General features: G+C 39.0%; 1 protein-coding gene and 1 pseudogene across 3 annotated transcripts in view; one reads left to right on the plus strand and one right to left on the minus strand.

Moving 5' to 3' along the window:
* PHF20 (PHD finger protein 20) overlaps window positions 1–23990 on the minus strand; it is a 169954-nt gene that overhangs the window by 61361 nt on the left and 84603 nt on the right. For all 3 annotated transcript variants that reach the window (XM_007073632.3, XM_042980477.1, XM_042980479.1), the window contains exons 5-9: window positions 19637–19716; window positions 15386–15773; window positions 10995–11108; window positions 9670–9858; window positions 8963–9142 (exon numbers count right to left, since the gene is read on the minus strand). In XM_007073632.3, coding sequence (XP_007073694.1) covers window positions 8963–9142; window positions 9670–9858; window positions 10995–11108; window positions 15386–15773; window positions 19637–19716 — 951 coding nt within the window. The remainder of the gene's footprint in view (window positions 1–8962; window positions 9143–9669; window positions 9859–10994; window positions 11109–15385; window positions 15774–19636; window positions 19717–23990) is intronic.
* Window positions 16453–17922, plus strand: LOC102953544 (annotated as a pseudogene).

The raw sequence follows: 23990 nt of genomic DNA on the forward strand, positions 1-23990 counted from the left end.
AAAATGCCCTGTGCAACCTGAGGCAGAAGACATCAAATCTTACCATCATCGATTCCCAAAGCTCATCTGTCCTACTCTCACTTGATCTTATTTCCATCCCCCCACAAACCAGAAACACAGCTAAATTAACTGACACAACAGAAACTGTACATGTGTGTGTTTTGGAAAGAGCCCCAAGCCCCACAAAATGAATTAACCTTAAAACAGGCATTGAATTTAGCCTCTAACCTAACCTCCTCACTCCTCTCCTCTGCACAGCATATTTCTTGGTGATGTAGGAACAATTCATTACTAATTTCCACTGAAGTCTAATATAACCCCACCTTCAAGACAATATAATTTAAGAGCTTAGTCTGCTGAATTATAAGGAACATGGCTGTCATCTAGAGCTCTCCACACCAAGTTCTGAGATTAAATTTCCACCTCATTTGTACATCAAGTCCCTTTCCCCCACATGACAGAAAAGTAGCTTGGGAGGAGAGAAGCCCTGCCACTGACAGAAGGCTCAGCCAGAAAAGGGAGATCGCTTACACCCAAGAGCCCACAAGGCTGAAGCATAACACTCTGGACCCAGCAGGACAAAAGACCAACCTAAAGGCACCACGGATGAGCCAGGAGTGAATATGTGAGTACTCTCACTTTACTATTTTCAGAAAGCTCCTCTGCTATAGCATTTATGTTAACCACACGGCATGCTATCAAGACCCCTGTACAATACAGCAAGACCCACCCCAACTGAAATTATCCAAATAAAAGTATGCAATTCTGAAGACATACAGTCATTGTGGTGTCAGTTTTATAAACGACCCCATTAAAAACAAAACTATTTAAATGTCACTCACCTTTTAACAAAGTAAAATTTTTCTATTTGTAATTTATACTACTCCTAATATTTGGAATATGCCCTTCTAAAGAAAAGCAAAGAATTTCAAATCTTATATTCATTGTTAAACATATAAATTATAGACATATTTAGTGTAACACAAATGAGGGTACAGATGTGCAGATTTCATGACAGCTAAAACTAAATGAAGTCACAAGTATGTAGCGTCAAAATACAGAATCACCAAATATTCAACTACCCTCCTTCTCTCCAGTAAAATAACACACTAGGAAATGGGCTACACCTTTGCTCATACTGTTTACTCTGCTGGAATACCTAGCCCCCATCTATTTCTCACAGGACAGTACTATTTACCCATCGAGATTCAGCTTAAATGTAATATCTCCCAGGTTGAGATGGTCTTCAGGCAGGCACTAAGTCATACTAATCTTGTGTCAGTTTACTTATTTCAGCACAGTGCATGGTATCTAGCAGGTTCACAGGATATTCCAACTGGGCAAGAAAAGATGTGCAACCGGAGCTTCCACACCCATGTCTGCAGAATCTCTTCTCACCTTTTCTGCCCTAAGTGCAGGAAGACCACTTCATTTAACATTTACCATTTCCCCAAGGCTCTCACTAAAAGAACTTCTCAGCATATTCTTCTCCAAGGAACAATGGGCAACCCGCAAACCTCCACAAGCTTCTTCATTCTTTCTCTGGGCTCATACATACATAAGCTCTGCTCTGGGAACTATAGAGCCCATACTCTCCACACACTGGAAAGGGAGAAGGTTACAGACCATCTATATTTGCCAAAAGAACACTTTCCAGGTCCAGAACCATGTCATCAATAAAAACTCACGAGATTTGATTCCACAGCTCATTTCTGGCTAAATTCACCAAAGGGCCATGTCTTCCCCTCATTAAGTCTGCCCTAGTTCAGGATACAGTTGAGTCTAGAAGAGAGCTACCCCATAAGTACTTAGACCTTCACAGACATCTAGGAAATGCCAAATTTTACCTACACTTAATTCCCTTCTCCCTTACTCTACCCATTTCAATTCATGGTAAGTCAAATTTTACAAAATAAACAAATTTTTAAAATTTATTTATTTAGAGAGAAAGAGAATGGAGGGGAGGGAGAGAACGGACAGGGGCAGAAAGAGAGCAAGAGAGAATCCCAAGCAGGCTCCACACTGTCAGCACAGAGCCAAACGCAGGACTCAAACCCAGAAACCATGAGATCATGACCTGCGCCGAAGCTGGACACTTAACCAACATGCGCCCCCAAAATAAAGAATTTTTTTTAATATGAAATTTATTGTCAAACTGGTTTCCATACAACACCCAGTGCTCATCCCAAAAGATGCCCTCTTCAATACCCATCACCCACCTTCCCCACCCTCCCACCCCTCATCAACCCTCAGGTTGTTCTCAGTTTTTAAGAGTCTCTTATGCTTTGGCTCCCTCCCTCTCTAACTTCTTTTTTTTTGAGAAACTTAACAGAAGTCCATGGGGGAGGGGAAGAAAAAAAAAAAGAGGTTAGAGAAGAATGTTTTAAAGATGAATGCTGATCAAGAACTTTGGGGTATGAGCTATGGGTAGGAAAAATTTTTTATTTCATAAAAATTTTTAAATGGTGACTTATACAATAATTAAAGTGACCTTTTTAATGTCTTTATTCATTTACCTTGAGAGAGAGAGCACAAGCAGGGAAGGGGCAGAGAGAGAGGGGAAAAGAGAATCACAAGCAAGCTTCGTCCTGTCAGCAGAGAGCTTAACACAGGGTTTGATCCTAAGCCAAGATCAAGAGTAAGATGCTTGGGGGGCACCTGGGTGGCTCAGTCAGTTAAACTTCCGACTCCAGCTCAGGTCATGATCTTGCGGTTTGTGAGTTCGAACCCCGTGTCGGGCTCTGTGCTGACAGTTCAGACCCTGGAGCCTGCTTCAGATTCTGTATCTCCCTCTCTCTCTGCCCCTCCTTCACTCACACTCTCTCTCACTGTCTCTCAAAAATAAACAAACATTAAAAAAATTTAAAAAAAAGAAAAAAGAAAAAAGAGTAGGGTATCTGGGGCACCTGGTGGCTCAGGTCTCTCTCAAAAATAAATAAACATTAAAAAAAAAAAAAAAAAAAAGAGTAGGGTATTTGGGGCACCTGGTGGCTCAGATGGTTAAATATCCGACTTCAGCTCAGATCATGATCTCACAGTTTATGAGTTCAAGCCCCATGTCCGGCTCTGTGCTGACAGGTCAGAGCCTGGAGCCTGCTCCGGATTCTGCGTCTCCCTCTCTCTCTGCCCCACCTCAGCTTGTGCTTTCTCTCTCTCTCTCAAAAATAAATAAATAAGGGGCGCCTGGGTGGCTCAGTAGGTTGAGCATCCTCCTTCAGCTCAGGTCATGATCTCACAGTCTATGGGTTCGAGCCCTGCATCGGGCTCTGTGCTGACAGCTCAGAGCCTGGAGCCTGCTCCGGATTCTGTGTCTCCCTCTCTCTCTGCCCCTACCCCACTCGTGCTGTCTCTGTCAAAAATAAACAAACATTGGGGCGCCTGGGTGGCGCAGTCGGTTAAGCGTCCGACTTCAGCCAGGTCACGATCTCGCGGTCCGTGAGTTCGAGCCCCGCGTCAGGCTCTGGGCTGATGGCTCGGAGCCTGGAGCCTGTTTCCGATTCTGTGTCTCCCTCTCTCTCTGCCCCTCCCCCGTTCATGCTCTGTCTCTCTCTGCCCCAAAAATAAATAAAAAACGTTGAAAAAAAAATTAAAAAAAAAAAAATAAATAAAAATAAACAAACATTAAAAATTTTTTTAAATAAATAAATAAATAAATAAATGTTAAAAAAAAAAAAAGAGTAGGGGCACCTGGGTGGCTCAGTAGGTTCAGAATCCAACTTCAGCTCAGGTCATGATCTCACAGTCCGTGGGTTTGAGTCCCCCACATCGGGCTCTGTGCTCACAGCTCAGAGCCTGGAGCCTGCTTCGGATTCTGTCTCCCTCTCTCACTGCCCCTCCTATCTCCTTCAAAAAATAAATAAACATTAAAAAAAAAAAAAGAGTAGGACGCTTAACCGACTGAACCACCCAGGTGCTCCAGTGATTTTTTTTTAATATGATAAAATACATATGTAATAATATTATACACATATTATGATCATAACTATTTTTTCTAAATACTGAAGGAAAATACAGTACATTTAAAATTTTAATTTTAGGGGTACCTGGGTCGCTTAGTAGGTTAAGCATTTGACTCTTGATTTTGGCTCAGGTCATGATCTCATGGTTCAGGAAACTGAGCCCCACATCCAGCTCTACGCTGACAGCACAGAGCCTGGTTGCGATTCTCTCTCCCCCTGTCTCTCTGCCCTTCCCCTGCTCACACACACGTTCTCTCTCTCTTTCAAAATAAACATTTAATTTTTTTTAATTTCAGTGTTGTAAGTTACAATATATAAAAGACAAATGACCAAGAGAAATTAAAGTATAATGTATAGAAAAGACAAAATATCAACATCAAAACTATACAAAGGAAACCTGGCAAATCCATAATAAAAACAAACAACCCAACAGGAAATGGGCAAATAAAATGCAATAAAGACAATTTGCAGAAAAAGATTAAAATATTCAATAAACCCATGAAAAACTGTTTACTCCCATTTAAAAAAAACACAGAGCTTAAAAGACAAAGTCTTATTTCCAATATTAACATAAAGAAAATTTAAAAGATGTATAATATCCATAGAAAGCAAAGATGTAAGGGAAAATGTACTCTATCATACTCTTGGTCAAAATATTAAGTAGAATGGTCTTTGGAGGGTAATTTGTTAATGCAATTGAAAATGTACATTCTCTCAAACCCAGCAATTACACTCACAGCAAGTTATCCTTAAGGGCTATTCACCAAGTGGTCAAAAATACATGTTCAAGGTGGGGCACCTCAGTGGCTCAGTCGGTTAGGCATCCAACTCTTGATTTCGGCTCAGGTCGTTCTCATGATTCCTGAGTTCGAGCCTCAGATGGGGCTCTGTGCTGGCAACGCAGAACCTGTATGGTATTCTCTCTCTCCTTCTCCCTCTGCCCCTCTCCTACTTGTGCACTCTCTCTCTCTCAAAATAAATTTAAAATATATGTGTATATACAGTGCAGATATATATTTATGTATGTTCAAGGAATACCATTGCCATCATTGTTTGAAATATCAACTGCTCAGAAACACTCTAAATGTCTGTCAAAAGGGAAATGGCTAAATATATGATGGAACATTCTTACAAGACACCATTACTCTATCATTAAAAAGAATGAAACAAGTGTACTTACAAAGATAGATCTCAAGAAAACTGAAAATAAGTCAGAAAACAATAAGCCTAGAATTAACCCAATTACATTTAAATTAAATTTAATTTAATTTAAATTAAATAATAAAATCTGAATTGCCTCCCTACCTATAAACATATAGAAAAGGATCTAGAAAAATAACAAACTAATAACAAGAGGGTTATCCAAGGAGAAAAGGAGCAAGATAGAAGACACTTCTCACTTTAACTCCTAATACCTCTATATTGACATTTTTATAAACAGTATATATTATTTTTTTACTGCTTTTTTAAAAGGAAAATAAAAAATAAATACACATACACACAAAAAAGTGGTTTAGATGTTCTTCACTTTAAAAGGCAAAGATCAAGATTTATTCATGGTCAGCACCATCCCGGACTCTGAACATTTACCACAAACATAACATTATAGAAATGTAACATCCAAGTAGCTATTAATGCAACAAGCAATCACTACTTTAAAAAAAAAAATCTCTGTGTAGACATAAACGTGTACAACTTCCTAAGCTGTCTATTACCATAACGTAAAGTTTTCTCTTTCAGTAATGATAGAATAGCTCATACTAGAACATCCCTTTTGCATGCAACCATTTTAAACTGGAAAAAATATTTAAAAACAAATATGAAAAGGCAATAAAGAGCAACAAAAAGCAGGCAGAAACAGGAGTTGTATATTTGGAATAAGAGAAGGGCACTAGGTAACTTTCCCATCTCTTAAGTCTTTTCACCTAAAGGCAGGCTCCAGTCAGTAACACTGGGCAGCTAAAACTCAAGTAAGACATCTTTAGACTTACTGGTTCAAGAAACAAAAGGCAAACTTCAGTGCAACTACAACAGCTGGCAAATGAGGGAGAAAGTCCTAAAAAAGAAGAGAGTCACAAAAGGGTGGCTTCAATTTCTACACATAAACTCTGCCTAAATCTCTGGCTGATCTTTGAATGAACAGTTTCAAGCAGCCCAATTAAAGCTAAAAGAACTGAGCAAAAGTTTCGGCTACTGTCCCCTGCAGAGAAAAAGAATTTGGAATGTGAGTTCAGCCAAATTAATTGCCCTTTCAAACAAAGAGATCAGCATTCTTCAGAGGAAATAAACATAAGCCAGGCTCTACAACATATCAGACACCATGTGCATGATGCAATCCAAAACATTAGACACATGAAGAAAAGGGAAAATGTGACCTACAGTCAAGAGAAAGATCAATGGAGATTAGCTTCAAGATAATCTAGGTGGCAGATTATCAGGGACTTTAATGCAACTATAAAAACTATGCTCATAATGAACATACAGACTCCCAAGATCTCAGCTGAGAGTCTAGTGAGAAAAAAGGGAATTCTAGAACTAAAAAAGCATCAAAAATAAAAAAGTTCACAGGATGGGGTTAAGAGCAGATTGGAATCAAGAGAAGAAAGAATTTGAAAACAGAAATTATTCAATCTGAAAAAGAGGGGAAAAAGAGGAGGAAAAGAGTGAAAAAGAAAAGAAAAAATCAACAAATCCCAAGGACCTGTGGCACAATATCAAAAGGTCTAACATAAGCATAATGTGAATCACCAAAGAAGACAGAGAGAATGGGACACAATATTCACAGAAATAATGGTTGAAACTTGACAAAAACCACTAATTTTCAAATTCAAACTCACTCTCAAGTAGGTTTAAAAAAAAAAACACAAAAGCTAAATACATTATAGTCAAACTGCTAAAAAGCAGAGAGAGAAATCTTAAAAGAAACCAAAAAGAAAATAACACATTACAAACAGAAACAATGATATGAATGATTACTAACTTCTCTTCAGAAACAACAGAGGCCAGGGGCGCCTGGGTGGCTCAGTCGGCTAAGCGTCTGACTTCAGCTCAGGTCATGATCTCACAGTCTGTGAATTTGAGCCCCGCGTTGAGCTCTGTGCTGACAGCTCAGAGACTGGAGCCTGCTTCAGATTCTGTGTCTCCCTCTCTCTCTGCCCCTCCCCTGCTCATACTCTGTCTCTCTCTGTCTCAAAAAAAAAAAAAAAGAAACAAACAAACAAACAAACAACAGAGGCCAGAGGACCATGAACAACACCTTTACAGTACTTAAAAAGAAAAACAAAACAAAATTGTAAACCCCAAATTCTATACCCAGTGAAGAAAATATCCTTCAAGATTGAAAGTTAAATAAAGTCATGTCCAGATAAACAAAAACCAAAAGAATTTGTCACCAGGAAACCTACGCTACAAGAAAGAAGTACAGGAAAGTTTTCAGGCTGAAATGTAATCTTCAGGAAGATATGAAGAAGTGGGAATGGTAAATATGTGCATAAATAAGACTCTTGTGTCTTCATCACCTGTGTAATACAGAATTATTAAGAGCAAAAATTATAATACTGTTCTGTGGATTTTACAGCTTCCAAGAGGCAACTAGAGCACAAAAGAGGGAAGGATTCAATGACTACACGTTTTAGATAAAGTGGTTCAATATTAAAAGTAAACTGCAAAAAGCTTAGGATATATATCATAATTCCTACACTAACCTCTAAAACAAATTCTAAGAAGTATACCTAGAAGCTAATAGAAAAAATTAAAATGAAATTTGAAAAAAACTCAATTAACCTAAAAAAACAGGAAGGGAGGAAAAGAACAAAACACAGGATAAACAGGAAACAAAAAGCAAAATGGTAGTAAACCTAAAAGCAATAATATCAATACTCATATTTAATGTAAACAGACTACACACTGCAGTTTAAAATCAAAATAGGTATATGCCACCTATAAAAGACACAATTTGAATTTAAAGACACTGTTATGTTGAAAGAAAAGTGATAGAAATAGATACACCGTGCATACAGAAAGCAAAAGTACCTGTACTAATAGCAGGTAAAGTAGACTTTAAGTCAAAGATCATTACCAAAAATAGCATGATATTTCACATTACAAAGAGGACAATTCATCATGAGGACATAACAATTATAAATACATATGCACCTAATAACAAAACTTCAAAATACATGAAGCAAAACTGACAGAATTCTTTGGAGAAATAGACAAATCCACAATCATGGTTAGAGATTTTTAACACCCCTCTCTTGGTAACTGATAGAACAGATATAAAATGGCAGCACACACATTTTTTTTTTTCAAATATATATGGAACATTCACCAAGACAGATCATATGCTTGGCCATAAAATAAATCCCAACAAATATTAGAAGACTGAAATCCTACAAAGTATGTTCTCTGACTACAATGGAATTACATTAGAAATCAGTACCAATAAGGTATCTCTAAAAAGTCCAATATTAGGAAATGAAACAACATGCTTCAAAGTAAGCCATTATCAGCAAATAAATCACAAGATATCTTAAATTGAAAGAAACTGAAAATACAACAACGTATCAAAATCTGTAGGATGTAGCTAAAGTAGTGCTTAATGGGAAATTTGTAATTTTATTTTGTTTGTAATTTTAAATGTTAATACTGGAAAAGAAAATCTAAAATCAATGACCTAAGTTTCTAGAAAAATGTAAGGGAAGAAAATAAGATCGCAATAGAAATCAATGACCATTTAAAAAGACAAATAGAGAAAATTAAGATAAAAGGTTGGTTCTTTGAAACTATCAACAAAATTGATAAATCCCTAAGTATACTAATCAAAAGAGATGGAACACAAATTAGCAATATCAGAAATGAAAAGGATATAGCATTAAAATAAGGAAAAGTTATTAATAAAAGGTGAAAAAACATCATTAGAAACGTCTTGTCTTTTTTTTTAGTTCACAAAGCAGAAGCAAAAGCATATAGAGAAGAGAATTATCTTAACACTAAATAGGAACCTGCCACAGTAGAAATCTCTTGTAACTCAGCAAGAGGAGAAGCCGATTCTGTCTTCATGCTGTTTTCTCCCATTGACTTGCAGTTCAACTCCAAGCCTGCAGCCCCCAATCCATCACCAAAGGAGTGGCAAGTCAATGCAGATGAGACCTGGTCAGCTTCCAAAGGAGATTTCAACTGACCTAGAAGAAAAAAAAGAAAGCCTAGGGAACATACACATTTATATAATCAACCAAAAGTCCCACAGCAGACTAAGAAATCCAGGGACTTTTGATAAGAAGCCATTCACATCGCAGCATACAAGAATTCATTCACAGGTTCCAGCACATAGAGCCAGAGTTGTGAGCATCTCAAAGAAAAAGGCTAATAAGAGACCAAAGTGAATATATTTTTCTTGAAGTGTTAACAAAAAGGCAGAAGCACTGAAGAGAGATAGCACCAGAAAGACAGACAGAGGGACAGGACTCTTCAAGCACTGTACCTCCAACGAAACATTCAGACACATACAAGTAAAACCAATCACAAACGTGTACAGAAAGTTTGTCTACTGAATCATCAGTGAAGAATAGTATAATAAACACTGCAACTCATTCAAAAATTTGATTTCAACACCATCTAAAACTTGTGGAAGGTAGTATACAATGATTTAGATGGGTTCTTCCTAGACAGGCAAGCTGGTAAGACAATTCCAGAACAGATTCTGACTCACCTTCTTCAGATTCCTTGTTAATGGATGATGTGTTTTGCAAAGGATCAGTATTAACCGTATCAACCAAATCTGATACAACCAAGTCAGGATCTAGGATTTCATGCGTCCCATTAGTGGACAGCCTGGAGGACCGTCTCCTCGATAAGTCTTTGTCAGTGGTTTCCGAGTAGGTTTTTGACTTTTCCTGGGCTATAAACCATTAAGAGAGGCATAGTCAAGAACCCAAGAAGAAGAAACAACTCTGCTATTCCAAATTTCTGGGCTGGTTACCCCTACAAGGGCTTAAAGAGACTTCTGGAATATTAGGCCAGTAATAAAAGGAAATATCCTTTCTTAATTTGTAGTTTTAAGTAAAGGCACAGTCTCTCTGCCAGGATAGAATTATCCTTGTTCATGGTTTGAAAATTTGTTTTTGAGATCACGCCCTATCTTTTAATCCATTTTTTTTCAAATTTTTTTTAGCGTTTATTTATTTTCAAGAGATACAGCACAAGCTGGGGATGGGCAGAGAGAGAGAGGGAGACACAGAATCTGAAGCAGGCTCCAGGCTCTGAGCTGTCAGCACGGAGTCCGATGCAGGGCTTGAACTCACAAGCTGTGAGATCATGACCTGAGCTGAAGTCGGATGCTTAACCAACTAAGCCACCCAGGTGCCCCAAGGTCACACCTATCTTGACAACTAAGTTCTATTTTAGGGCATCCCAACTTAAAAGTTTGTGTACTAATTTTCAAAGTCAATAAAGTTTATAAAGCCTTAGAACCATTACAAATCCTTTTCAGAGCCAAAGCACTTTTTAATCAATAAATAAGATTTTTTAATGTTTATTTTTGAGAGAGAAAGAGACAGCATGCATGCAAAGGGGAGGGGCAGAGAGAGAGGGGTACAGAGGATCTGAAGTGGGCTCCATGCTGACAAGACAGTCCAATACGGGGCTCAAACTCACGAATCACGAGATCATGACCTGAGCCGAAGTCGGATGTTTAACCAACTGAGCCACTCAGGTGCCCCATAAATAGCATTTTTAAAGTTTCACTTAGCATATGAAATCTGTCCCTTCCTAAACCATTAAATTTCCAATGGAAATGTAGTTTATGGGCATGAAGATGACACCACTAAGCCCAACATTAATATAGTTTGTGCTTTGGGATTTATTTTTCTTCAGGCAAAACTCCTTCTGATCCAACCCAAATCATCCACATCAGCTCCTGTGATCAAAAACAGCATTAGAGTCTATATATTGAAAATAGGAAACAACAGGAGTACAGGGGAAACTAACCCAATCAACATCAAGTTCTAGCCGCACATACACAAACTGGAGACTCACATGAATTTTTGTCAAGCCGAGAACGTTTTAATGGGACGTCACTTCCTTTTGATATTTTCCGTCTTCTCAATTCCAATGTTATTGGTTGCAAAGTTTGAGAGTTTGAATCCACAGCTACAGTGTATATAAAACACACAAAAATATTATGCAATTTCTTAGTGCTCAGTCCTCATGATTATATATAAATAAAACACATGCACACACACACTCACATAATAAACAGACCCTCAAAGGGCTAATAAAAAAACAAAAGTGTAATGGGTAAGACACTACTTCCTTAACATGAGATGCTGATACCTGTAGACTGACATCCTTCATCTCTTTTTTAAAGATTTATTTCTTCATTTAAGTAATCTCTACACCCAATGTGGGGTTCAAACACAAGGCCCCGAAATCAAGAGTCGCATGCTCTACTGACTGAGCCAGCCAAACGCCCCTTCCTTCATCTCTTTTTTTGGTTTCTCCTATGACTCAGCTCTACATACACTTCTCTCCTAAAATCCTCTCTTTAAAACCCTACACCCCAACATGACTACTTTAAAACATGACAGTGCAGGGGCGCCTGGGTGGCTCGGTCGGTTAAGCGTCCGACTTCGGCTCAGGTCATGATCTCATGGTCCGTGAGTTCGAGCCCCGCATCGGGCTCTGTGCTGACTGCTCAGAGCCTGGAGCCTGTTTCAGATTCTGTTTCTCCCTCTCTCTCTCTGCCCCTCCCCTGTTCATGCTCTGTCCCTCTCTGTCTCAAAAATAAATAAACGTTAAAAAAATAAAAAATTAAAAAAAAACATGACAGTGCAAGGGCAATAAAAAAGTCATTTTTACCATCATCAAATCTCTTCACCAAAACTTGACTTATCTGTGGCACCTGGATGGCTCAGTCAGTTGAACATCCAACTTTGGCTCAGGTCATGATCTCATGGTTCGTGAGTTCAAGACCCACATCAGGCTCGCTGCCGTTAGCACAGTGCCCATTTTGGATCCTCTGTCCCCCTCTATCTGCCCCTCCCCCCCTTGCACTCTCTCAAAAATAAATAAACATTAAAATAAAACAAAACTTGATTTATCCAATACTCAGGAAATTCACCATGCAGGCTAATTCCTAAGATATATACCTGGGACTACAGCCTGAGTATTGTTTTCAATCTCTACTTGCTAAATTAGTTAGGTTGGCATTGGTCCTAGTTGTGAGGGACCAAAAAGAATGTCAACATTTATAACCTCTTAAAAACAATTCCAGAAAAATCTCAGGAGACTACACTATTTGATAGTCAGTGTTTCAGGCAAGGCTGCTGATCCCCAACAAATCCAGCTCTGACACAATTTAGCAGTGCAGACTCTAAACTCTTGGATAGTACCCACTCTTTATTTTTAAACCCAACACTTAAGAAGCTCTCCCCAATCACAAAAGATGAGAATCCAAAACAGGCAGAAGAAAAAACAGAAAGAAATGAAACCAGGAAGCTTGTGGGGAAGATAGAGTTGGGGGGGGGGGGGGGAAGGGCGGGGCGCAGTGTCTGATGAAGGCTGAAAGGAGAAAGGAAGAAAGGGAAAAGGAATAAGGGGAGTGGGGGGGGGGGGGGGGGGGGCGCGCGCGCAAGAAGAAGACTCCTTGAAGACCAGTAGCTTCAGATTGGCCGTGTCGAAAAACCAAACAAGAGACAGGGCTGAGGTCTGAGGAGGCAAACCTGAAGAGTGTGCTAAACTTCTTGGCTCTTCCTGTGTTCAATCTTCCCAATATGCCAACATTATTTTGTTCCAAGTGGTTAGAACTTGGAATCACAAACATTCCAAATTAAACACAACTACAAACAACCCTCCTTAAATAGCTCAGATCCTGTTCCAATTAAGTCTGTAAAATTTAGAGAGCTCAATGCTTCACTGGGTCAATGAACTTGTGCTAATTAATTTTTAAAGGAGATTTGAACTACATAGGACATATTTGACAAACATTTTTACTTTGATACCACATACAATCCAGGGCTGACTACATAGAACAGTAGTGTTTTCCAAACTCTTCTTACAATAAGAATCCTCTGGGAAGGCTATTAACAATTTCAGAGATTCTGACTGGAGAGAAATGCCTGAGGCAAACTTGGAAAACACCATTTCTCTATCAAATCGATCCTATTTGATATGAGATCTTACACTTACAAAATAAAAGCAATAAACTGAATGCCTCCCCACCTTTTTTAATCTGAGTGAAGCCAAGTGGCTTCAAAGCGCAGTCAGCAACGTTGAGTGCAACCACCCCAGTATATACTTTCGGGAGGGTATAAGCCAGAGCATGAACAGCTGAAGGGGAATCAGTTTCAGAGCACTCACTTCTCATAGACATGCTTTCCTAAGCTGAGATGAGGACACATAAGATTTCCACTAGTTCTCATTTTCCACCTCTTCTTGCACAAGTGCCCTTCTCCTACTTAAATAAAAAGGCCTGCATAACACACATCCTACATCTTAACACGGTACACTGCCCAGAGGTTTAAAAACCTCCAGACTTTCTCAACTGGGATTCCTCATCTGAACACAGAACACAGAGATAATTTTCTCAATTCTCCCAAGGATGGTTTATAACTAGTAGCATTCTCAATGCATGGAGATGTCAATTCATTACGGATGCCTTGGGCAGTGGGGTTTAATTCTCTCCCAGAACCCTGCAGAGGAAGTAGTGAATTTATACAAGTACTAATAGAAATAGGAGAGCCACAAATGCAAGCTATATGTGTAATTTTCAATTTTTTAGTTCAAAAAAAGTGAATTTATAATTTTACTTAACCCAACACATCTAAAAACATCATTTTAACATAAAAAAATGATTAATGAGATATTTTACATTCCTTTTGTTTTTTTGCACCCAGTATTTGAATTCCAGAGTATATTTTACACTCACAGTACATCTCAATTCAGACTAGCCACATTTCAAGTGCTCAATAACCACCTGTGGCCAGTGGCTACCATACTGGACAGTACAGGTCTAGGCCATCATTAGGCCTAGGGACAATGCCAGCATGCTTTAGCTTTTGAGAGCAAAATTCAGTTAAACATCCTCTGAAGGACATGGTGCCTTCATTCATCTGGGAAGAAATCCTTTTATATCTAATTTCCTATCTTAGAATTAGAACTCAGATGTGAAAAGGTTGTCTACTGGGAATGAGTATTAATACATTTATTTGAAGTAAATTCAGACAGACTTTTTTTTCCCACAGAAATGAAGTCTGATGTAGCTGCCTGGATCAACAGGACTGGCTTTGCATTCCACATCACGCAGGACCAATGAATAAGCTAACTCTATAGTTGCGCAGTTGTGATGAAAATACATTTTATGTCATATTTTATATTTTAAATATATCATTTGCACCTATTTAAACTTGTCCAATGAATGAGCTAACTCTATAGTTGTGCAGTTATGATGAAAATACATTTTGTGTCTTATTTTGTATTTTAAATATATCATTTGCACCTATTTAAACTTGTCCAATGAATGAGCTAACTCTATAGTTGTGCAGTTATGATGAAAATACATTTTGTGTCTTATTTTGTATTTTAAATATATCATTTGCACCTATTTAAACTTGTGATAAAAATAGATACCCTCTAAAACATACTAGGGGATTCATAATTTTTCAATATTCATGTAGGAAATATGCAAGCAAGAATGTCTGAAGACCACTGCCAGATGATCACAGCCAGCATTTAGTCTAGACATTCTAAGTGTTCTTCATGCCACTGCATTGACTAGAGAAGGAGTGTTTGGCCTAGGAAGAAATTCAGGATGTGCTTCATTCTTGGTTATTCTAAAGAATTCCAAATTTCAACTTTTTAGAATAACTATACATTCTTCCCTAAATCTGTACCTTTAACCTTAACTCTTACCAAGTACCCAACTCAGCTTTTTACTTAGACTGTGAAAATGTCCAATCAATAATCACTCTCCAGAGAGCTCAACTTCAAAATGTACATATGCCTTCCTAGGTCCAGTGTTCTTTGGCCCTGCCTCTATCTGATGCCCACATGTATTTACTTCTCCTTTCCTCCTTCATGTCTCTCAAGAAAACTATTATTTCCTAATCCCAGGTTCTTTTAAGCTTCCTTATATTGAGATCAGTTGAATAGGCACAGGCAAAAGGCCTTAGCTTGTTAGGTTTTACCACATAAGCTGAAGCATCTAGTGGACAGTTACACACCACTCCAGAAGCTCAGTAAAGGACATGTGTCCCAACTTACATTCATCTGGCTACACACCTCCCTTAAATTCTGCTCCACAGATCACAGAACGATTCAAAGTCAGGCACAAAAATTAAGGATTGAAGTATGGAAGTGACAGAGAACCACAAAGAGCCACAGAACAACACTCTGGCATTGCCACTGCAGACCCCACATGGGAAACTCACCAGCAGGAGCTATGGAAGGAGGCCTGCCTCGTTTTCTTTTTGGCTCCCTCAAGTTTTCTTGTGGACTCTTCACAATGTCATTTTCAGGTTTCTTATCCACTTGAGCATCTCCAGAGTACTCCCTGTCATTTTCTGAAATGTTCTCCTTATCTTCCTTCTCGTTCTTGGGGAGGCTTTTCTCTGACACCTTCCCCTTTTCAGAACAGATTAACTTTCCTTCTTTATCAGGCTGCTTGGGTCGCTTTTCTGTCTTTAAGGCTTTGTCCTCTTTGTCTTTCTTCACGTTGACAGTGGCTTTTCTTTGTTCTTTAAACTTCTCTCGTTTATCAGGAGATGATGGAAGACTTTTGTGGTCTGTTTCTTTAGGCCTAGCATTACCCACAATATTCTAAAATGAGCAAAATAGCGATGAAACACACTTTGTAATTACTTGCAAATATAAAATCAGGTGGGTTTTTTTTTTTTTTTGCAAACATATGAAGACAAACAAATTAAAACAGGACATATGCTATGTCACAAAATGGAAAGAACCACTGAAAATACCCTTCCATACTCTGAGGCTTGAGAACCAATCCTAAATTTAAAAAAAAAAAAAAAAAAAAAAAGTCGTGGTCAATTCCTTCTGAGACAGAATGATCTATATTTAGATTAAGTCACTGGATAATTAAAGGGACAAATACCCCAGGGACCTCTTCTGCAAAGCAATCTTTCTGACAGAGGTATTCTAAGAAAATGTCTCCAAGCTACATCCTTCTCGTCCCAAGCATGACTACACAGACCCAGGGCCTTTCAGAGGCCTGGCTCAGTTTGCCAGTGGATGCTGATGCCCTGTGTAGAGAAGAACACAAACTGATAAATGGAAGCTGAACAGGAAAGCTGTAAAGACTGTCTAACCCAGAAGCAGGGTCTTTGCTTCCTTAATCAGGTAAAGGCTATGCCCAAGCCAATAAATCACCTACTGTGCTCCTGAGCTACTGAGTTTTTGTCCACTGGACAGAAGTATTACTTCTTGGTTACTTTCCTCCTAAATGACTTTTTAAAGCATCCTAAAAATCGTGTGTCCTAATATGACTGCTCCTAATAAAGTCAGCTCTGAAAGCTCTAGAGTTTGCAAAACTACAATTAAATTTGTATGTGTATCTCTCTTCCAAGACCTCAAGAGAACAGCAGGGACCACCATATCAAGTGCATATGGAATTCCCAGCACCAAGCACGCACTAGGCATGCAGATCTCTCACAAAAGCTGGAAGGAGTACCTAAATATTCAGTAAGTGAAAGTTTAATTTGTCCCATAAGGATAAATAATAAACAAGGTTAGACCCTGGAAGAAAATTTTTCAGATCCCCAAAATTTTCTGAAAGCAGTCAGGTTTGAGAGCAAGCACTCCTCAGTAACTGCTGGCAGAATCATAAATGACAACCACCTTAGGGGGAGGGGCAGCATGTTGGCAATCTGTGTCAAAGAATTAGAACTAGAATGAATTCATAGAAATTAAATTTTCTGACAGAATAATCAGACTTATATATTCAAATTTACAAATATCCTTATAAATGACCATTAGGGAATTAATTACACAAAGCAGAGTTATATACATATTACACAATACTAAATAGCCAGGAAAAGCCATATTATCATATACTATTAAGAACTTAGGAAAATGTTATTTTGTTAAAAGAGCAAGATATAACCCCCATATTAAAAAAAGAGCAAGATATAGAATACTAATATAACCATATGACCCCAATTTTGAAAATATATATTAATATTTACAAAAAACACAGAAGGATATATGCCAATCTGTTAAGAGCAATTGTATTTAGATAATAGAATTACATCATTTTTACTTTCGTTGTGCTTTTCTATAGTTTCCAAATTTTCTACAGTTAATGTGTCATTTTTATAACTTCAAAAAAGATAAATATCCCTAACACATAAATTATCAAAACATTTAGAACAGTATGGTCATACAGAAAAAAACCTCAATCTATTCTAGTAATATATGAAAATACCTTTAGAAATTGTCTGTGACAGATACTTTTAATGAGTTAAGCTTTGGAGGTACATAACCATCCACTGCCATGGCTGCAGGCCAGGGGCTGCTCTCCAACGCTTGGGTGCCTTGTCTGGAGCTAGGGCCTTAGGGCTGGTCTCCTATGGGGGTGCAGGGCACTCAGTTTCCAGATGCCTAAGGGAAGAAGCTTTTTAACAAGGCCAACAAACACCGCTTCTTACCCAGCCTGGCCCTGTTAGGTGTGCTCCACTGCACAAAGGCCCTTGGAGCCAAGTTACTGCTAGCCTTTGAAACCACCTTATTCTGTACCAGCTTTTGATACCAAGTTGTGAGTAGAAACCCCAGCGTCCAGACTTTGGTCCCTATGGGAGGGAGCCTGATAATCTTGGGCTGGCTTGCCTTAGCTCTTTGAGCTTCCTTGTATTTAATTTCTGGGTACTTTTTTGAGAGTTGGAGCAGGGAGAGGATTAAAAGAGAAAGGCAAATTGAAAGTTAAGCTCTGTATATAGCCTTATGGAACCCTACATTCTTAGGGCTGAAGAGACCTGAGAAGTCTTTTAACTAAATATGATGCCCTCGTTGAAAAAACAAATACAAGCAGGAGCCATGGGCCTGCACCTGACTACCCACCAGGTCTGAGATGAAGTGAGACACTCAGGGACAGCTGGGAATTGGGAAATGAAGCACCCACAAATCCACAGTGGGTAAGGTGCTTATCTCCAACCCAAAGCATCTCAAGTGCTATCAATCAATTTATTCAGTACAGCAAAGTAAACAGTTGAATGTTATCTGGAGCCCTACATTTCCATTTGGGGAGATTCTGGGTACAATCTGACAATTCTGAACAAATTCTTAATACGGTCCTCTATTATTAACTTACTCCACAAACTCAACACAAAAACTGCCAAAGGGGCGCCTGAGTGGCTCAGTTGGTTAAGAGTCCAGCCAACTCTTGTTTTGAGCTCAGGTCATGATCTCACGGTTTCATGAGTTCGCGCCCTGCATCAGGCTCCGTGCTAACAGCATGGAGCCTGCTTGGGATTCTCTTTCTCTCTCTCTGTCCCTCCCCCACTCACTCTGTCTCTGTCTCTCTCAAAAGAAACAAATAAAAACTTTTAAACTTTTAAAAACTTTTGTCAAATTTAAGGCCAAAATCACTTTTTAAATTTTAAATAAACTCTACGCCACACATGGGGCTCAAATTCACAACCCTGTGATCAAGAGTCACATGCTCTGGCTGAGCCATCCAAGCAGCACACAAAATTCGATTTTAGTGTACTGTATAGCACTTCCTTAGATGCCTAAGCAGCAAACGATGGAAGAGAAAAAACCTCAAGGCTAAAGCTTTATAACTGTTTCAATTTTCTGAAAAGGAAAACCAGCAAAAGGCAAAAACATTCTTAAGGCTACCTTTAAAGATACCAAGTATCATAATCCTTTGAAAACGTTAAATATAGGTACAGAAGAATTTACTAAAACTTGTGATAAGCATTTGATCATAAGAAAAGACAGGTCCCAGCATCACCAAATACTGTCACATCAAAAACTACCCAAAGAGGTGAGTAACAATTATTAATGATCAGAATTGTTAAAACATTAATATCCAAATTTTGATCTTGCTTTCCCCTCAACTATTTCATTAGGGCATACACATGAAAAAAAGACTAAAGGGGAAAAAATGAAAAGAGTAGGCAACAATTTCTAGATGGTCATGTCTAGATGGACCACATTTCTAGTATCAAAACTCTTGTCCCATGCTCAAGCAAACAAGTGCATGGTGACCAGCACAAAAGGAAACAAAATTTTCAAACCAGGCATATGTAGCACAAATGATTGCCAAATACACACCAAACTGCAGTTTTGAAACCACCAAGTCATGATCCTGAGCTGAAGGGACTAAGTTAGATGAGGAGAAAATACACTCTAGGTTTCCTCAAGCATTTCAGCACGTTCCCTATGATGAGTAACAGCTCTGGGGACAGGGCACAGGGAGAGAGAAAAAAAAGAGTAATAAGGAGACACTTTTGAGAAAAGATGAGGAAAACAGATAACAGGAAATGGCAGAGAGGGAAAAATATTAACAATTTCTGAAAACCTGCATATTGCTTTCTAGTGAAATTGTGTCAGGTAAAGGAAATAAAGACTTTGCCATCATAAACAAATATAATGCCTTTATTTGAGAAACAAAATTACAATGTCAGTATTATTCATACCACAAAGCACAAAACCACATTTCTCACCTGATCTTTGGAAAAAGCTTTGACATGAATATGTTTGACAGTCTGAACTACTCCATCATAAAATTTCACAGTGTAAGTACCTAAAATTCAAGGAGATACCATGATTTAAGTTGCAGTTTCATGAAAGCAACAAAACTTTTCAAAGCATAAATACAAGGGAGCTCCAACCACAACAATAAATGTATGAGAATTACAATATTAGGAATCAGTCTTATTTATGTCCAAGATAATAACTAATATGCATGCCTTCATTTCTTAGTCAACATTACATAGTAAGTTTTCTCTTAATCTATACAAATCAAAATCCATCAAAAACAGCTCATTTGGGGGATGGCTGGGTGGCTCAGTTGGTTGGGCATCCTGACTCTTGGTTTTGGTTCAGGTCATGATCTCTCAGTTCGTGAGTCTGAGCCTCACGTTGGGCTCCACACTGACCAGAGCCTGCTTAGGGATTCTCTCTCTCTGCCCCTCCCTCTCTGCTCATGTTCTCTCTCTCTCTCTCTCTTTCTCAAAATAAATAAACTTAAGAAAAAAAAACAGCTCATTTTTATGATGTTTCATTAAAAGAAAAAAAATGCACTGAATTTAGGCCAAGAACAAAGAGCAATAAAACAATTAAAAATGTGAGGAAAATGCAGATTTATTTATTGTTTGGTGAATTATTAATTTTTATCAATATGTTCTAGGCTTCAGAGTGGTAGTAACTGTTAAACTTCAAAAGAAACATGACTGCTAACTAAACGTATCATGTTTTTGGAGGTAACATTAATCTCATAATCTATATGAATGACCTTCATGTTACAATATTTAAAAATAGAGACTTGGCCAAAACACTTAATGGGGCCACTACATTGTCAGTTATTCCATTAGGAAAAAAAAAAATCTAACAAAAATCACTGCTATAAGACTGAAGCTGAAAATCCAAATAATCTTCTCCCCAAATGAGGCATCCAACTATAATACAAAACTTCTCATTAGTTGCACTCAAACCAACATTTTCAAACTTTTACATCTTAGAACCCACCTCCCCCCCCCCTTTTTTTTTTTGCCCCAGAGATAAAAAAAAAATAATCCGTTAACCTTGTCAAGATTATCGGTGAACTTCTGGTAATCATGTAATGGTTTACTACCCGTAAACATGATCAGTCAGCTTTCAGGATCAATTTCCCACCAAACAGGAAGGGGGGAAAAAAATCCCAAGGGCTGGGAGCAAAAGAATGCAACAAGGAAGTCTAAGACCTTCTGGCTAGTTACTTTCTTCTTATACATTCTCTCTCCACCCCACGCCACCTCTCCTCCAGTCCTAAACAGGGCCCTGTCAATGGCTAGCCACCTCTAATGAAAGCCTCATTCTGTAGTGTTCAAAGTCCAATGCAATCTGAGCCCAATTATTTTCCAAACTTTGTTTCTCATTACCACCATACAAAAACCACCAACTCAAAGTAATGAGCTACTTGCCACCCAATGAAACTGCCTTGTGATATTTTCACCTCCACATCTTTATGAAAGTATTTTCTGCCTGGAATGTGCTCAGTTCATATGACCACAATATGTTCTGTAAAAGCTTCCTGACTTCCTACTTAGAGAGACTTTTCCCTGCTCTGAACTTCTCAAAGACTCATTTTGTCCCCTTGCCTGCAGAGTCTCAACTTAGGCCTACCTTCATGTAGAAGGCAGATCCCAAATCAAAGGCAGGCTCTCCAAGGCCAGGGACCACATCCCACACCAGTCTCTCTCACACAATACCTGGTTAACCATAGACCAGGGTTTCTCAAAGTATGGTGCCCAGACCAGGAATATCAGCAACTCTTGAGAACTTGTTAGAAATGTAAGTTACCAGCACCACACCTGATAAACTGAATCAAAAACTCTGAGAGTGTCTCTGGTAATTCTGGTACACACTAAAGTCTGAGAACCACTGCTATAGACAATTAGTAATTACGTACTAAACTGTATTCCCAGTAATTACAAAATAAAGTTGATTATTTGTCACAAGGGTCACCAAACAGAACAAAGTGGCTAGAAAACTAGATACAAGGATATATCGTTATGCTGGGTTGGTTAAAGGATTCTACATAAGACAGCTCACCAATGATTGATGAGTTCTTACAACAAAGGCCTGGGATCCTGTCTTCCTGCCTCTATTGTGAGAGCACTGGCAAGCCCAGAAGCAATGCTAAGTAATGCTATGGACTCTAAACATACCCTTTCCAAGCAACCATGACACAGTTCTGGCCAGCCTGGGGATGGGGGCATTAAGAACCCACCTCTCATGAAATCTTAAAAGATCAAGTATGCCAACAAGCCACCCAAGCCTACACCCCTTCATCTATCTTACCAAGAAAGTTAGCACCAATTACATCAAAATGAAAACTGTTCACTTTTACAGACATTTCAAACATCCAGAAGGATAACATTTAGTAATGTTACCCAACAGTCCAACATTTTCAGCTATTTGAGGTCAATTCTGAAGCTTACTCTTGATGGCACGTTCAAAAAGGAGGCCTTAAATGAAGAGGTGTGCACTGAGTTCCAAAAAGAGCTAAAACAGAGCTAAATAGAGGTAGGATTAGAACCTAAGCCTCTCTAAAAACAATAACAACAACAACAACAAACATCTAAGCCTCTCTGCTGACCTCTGACCAATTCTTCTTCCATCACCCCAAACTGCCTATTTCCCAAGTCCCTCAGCCTTTAGTCCAAAATACCGACCCAGAGCATCAATGACCACTCTGAAATGACTTGCACTATGGTAAGGTACTCATGGATCACCATCCTTACTTAGACAGCAATATCCTGGCCCTGACCCTTTTTACTTCCAAAGAACTACAAGGGATCATCTCAAAACTTGTTTCCTTGATCATGTACACAGCCTAACCTGGGCTTCAATAAATCAGAAGGAAAAGAACAATACATCCCATAGACAATAGTGGCCTAGGCCCACTTCTGGAGAGAGGCCCCAAATCTACTTTAATGGTTCCTGTACAACTAAAAAAATGTCTTCCCCTGGAATCCTCCCGCAGGTGGCTGACAATAGAGTTCTCCCACAGCCACAAATAATATCTAACAAATAACATGTAAATTACAGAAAAAAATAAGTGCATCCCCCTGCCTCAGTCTCCTTTAAGAAGCCCCTGTCCTGGGACACCTAGGTGGCTCAGTCAGTTAAGCGTCCAACTCTTGATTTCGGCTCAGGTCATGATCTCATGGTTAGTGAGTTCAAGCCCCAAGCTGAGCCACACTGACAGTACGGAGCCTGCTTGGGATTCTCGCCCTCTCTCTCTCTCTGCCCCTACCCACTCATGCCTCGAGCTCTCTCTCTCTCTCTCCCTCTCTCTCCCCCTCAAAATAAATAAATAAACATGGGCCTCTGGGGGTTAAAAACTCAGTATACTGGACAACCTTATAGCAGTCAGTTAAGTACAGAAGGGATGTAAGAAAAAAAACTAGAGATGCATAGCAAACTGATCTTCTCTAGGGCCAAGGAAACGGGATGGCACAAGTGACTCTGGATAGATTTCTGTTGCTCTTGAAATCTAACATAACTATGACTTGAAGGCCTTTTCTCTATCCCACTCATTCTCCGAGAGTCAGAGAATTCCAGAATGCCAAGGATAGGAAACTCAAAGTTTTCAAACATGGATTCTCAAAGTCCTGATGTGCTCACAGATGTGCCTTCTGGGGTGGGCAGAGAAATACACACAAGTTTGCAAGTATATCTTCCCCTCCCCCATCATTTCTTCTTAGCCAATTTTACATAATGGGCTTAGGTTCTGTAGCCAACAATTTCTAAAAATGCTCATCTGTTCCAATTCCTTCTTCGAGTTCTAACTGCACAAGCGTCCAGAGAAAGGGTAGTAAACTGCCAGTAATCAAGGAGCAGGGACTGGGACCAGATCCAGAGTCCTAGTCAGGGCCCTCAAGATACCACCATGCTCCAGAAAATACTGACCATCTACACCCACCCTACCATCGTATCAGGCATGTGTGTACACACTCCCAATAAACACCTGCCCCTGACAACTTTTGCCCTTTAGGAAAACTCTGCCTCAGAGAGATAGTCTAGGACTTTAGGAACTGCAGTTCAGGAACTTTGGAGCCCCCCCAGACCTACATCCAGGTCGCAGTTCTGTCATTTATGTACCTGCTCTGTAACCTCAAGCAGCTTCTGCTGTTAGCTTAGCTGCTCATCTGTAAAATGATAGGGTTGATGGCAACAACCTTTCCATGTCTGTCTGAATACTACTAAATCAGATCAGATATGGAAACTGCTTAGCAAAGTAACCCTTACAGAGCAAGGGATCAATAAGTGGTTCCAATTACTACTATCCACCAATCACTTTAAAAGGGAAGC

Source organism: Panthera tigris, chromosome A3 (genome assembly GCF_018350195.1).
Source record: "Panthera tigris isolate Pti1 chromosome A3, P.tigris_Pti1_mat1.1, whole genome shotgun sequence".
Taxonomy (NCBI): Eukaryota; Metazoa; Chordata; class Mammalia; order Carnivora; family Felidae; genus Panthera; species Panthera tigris.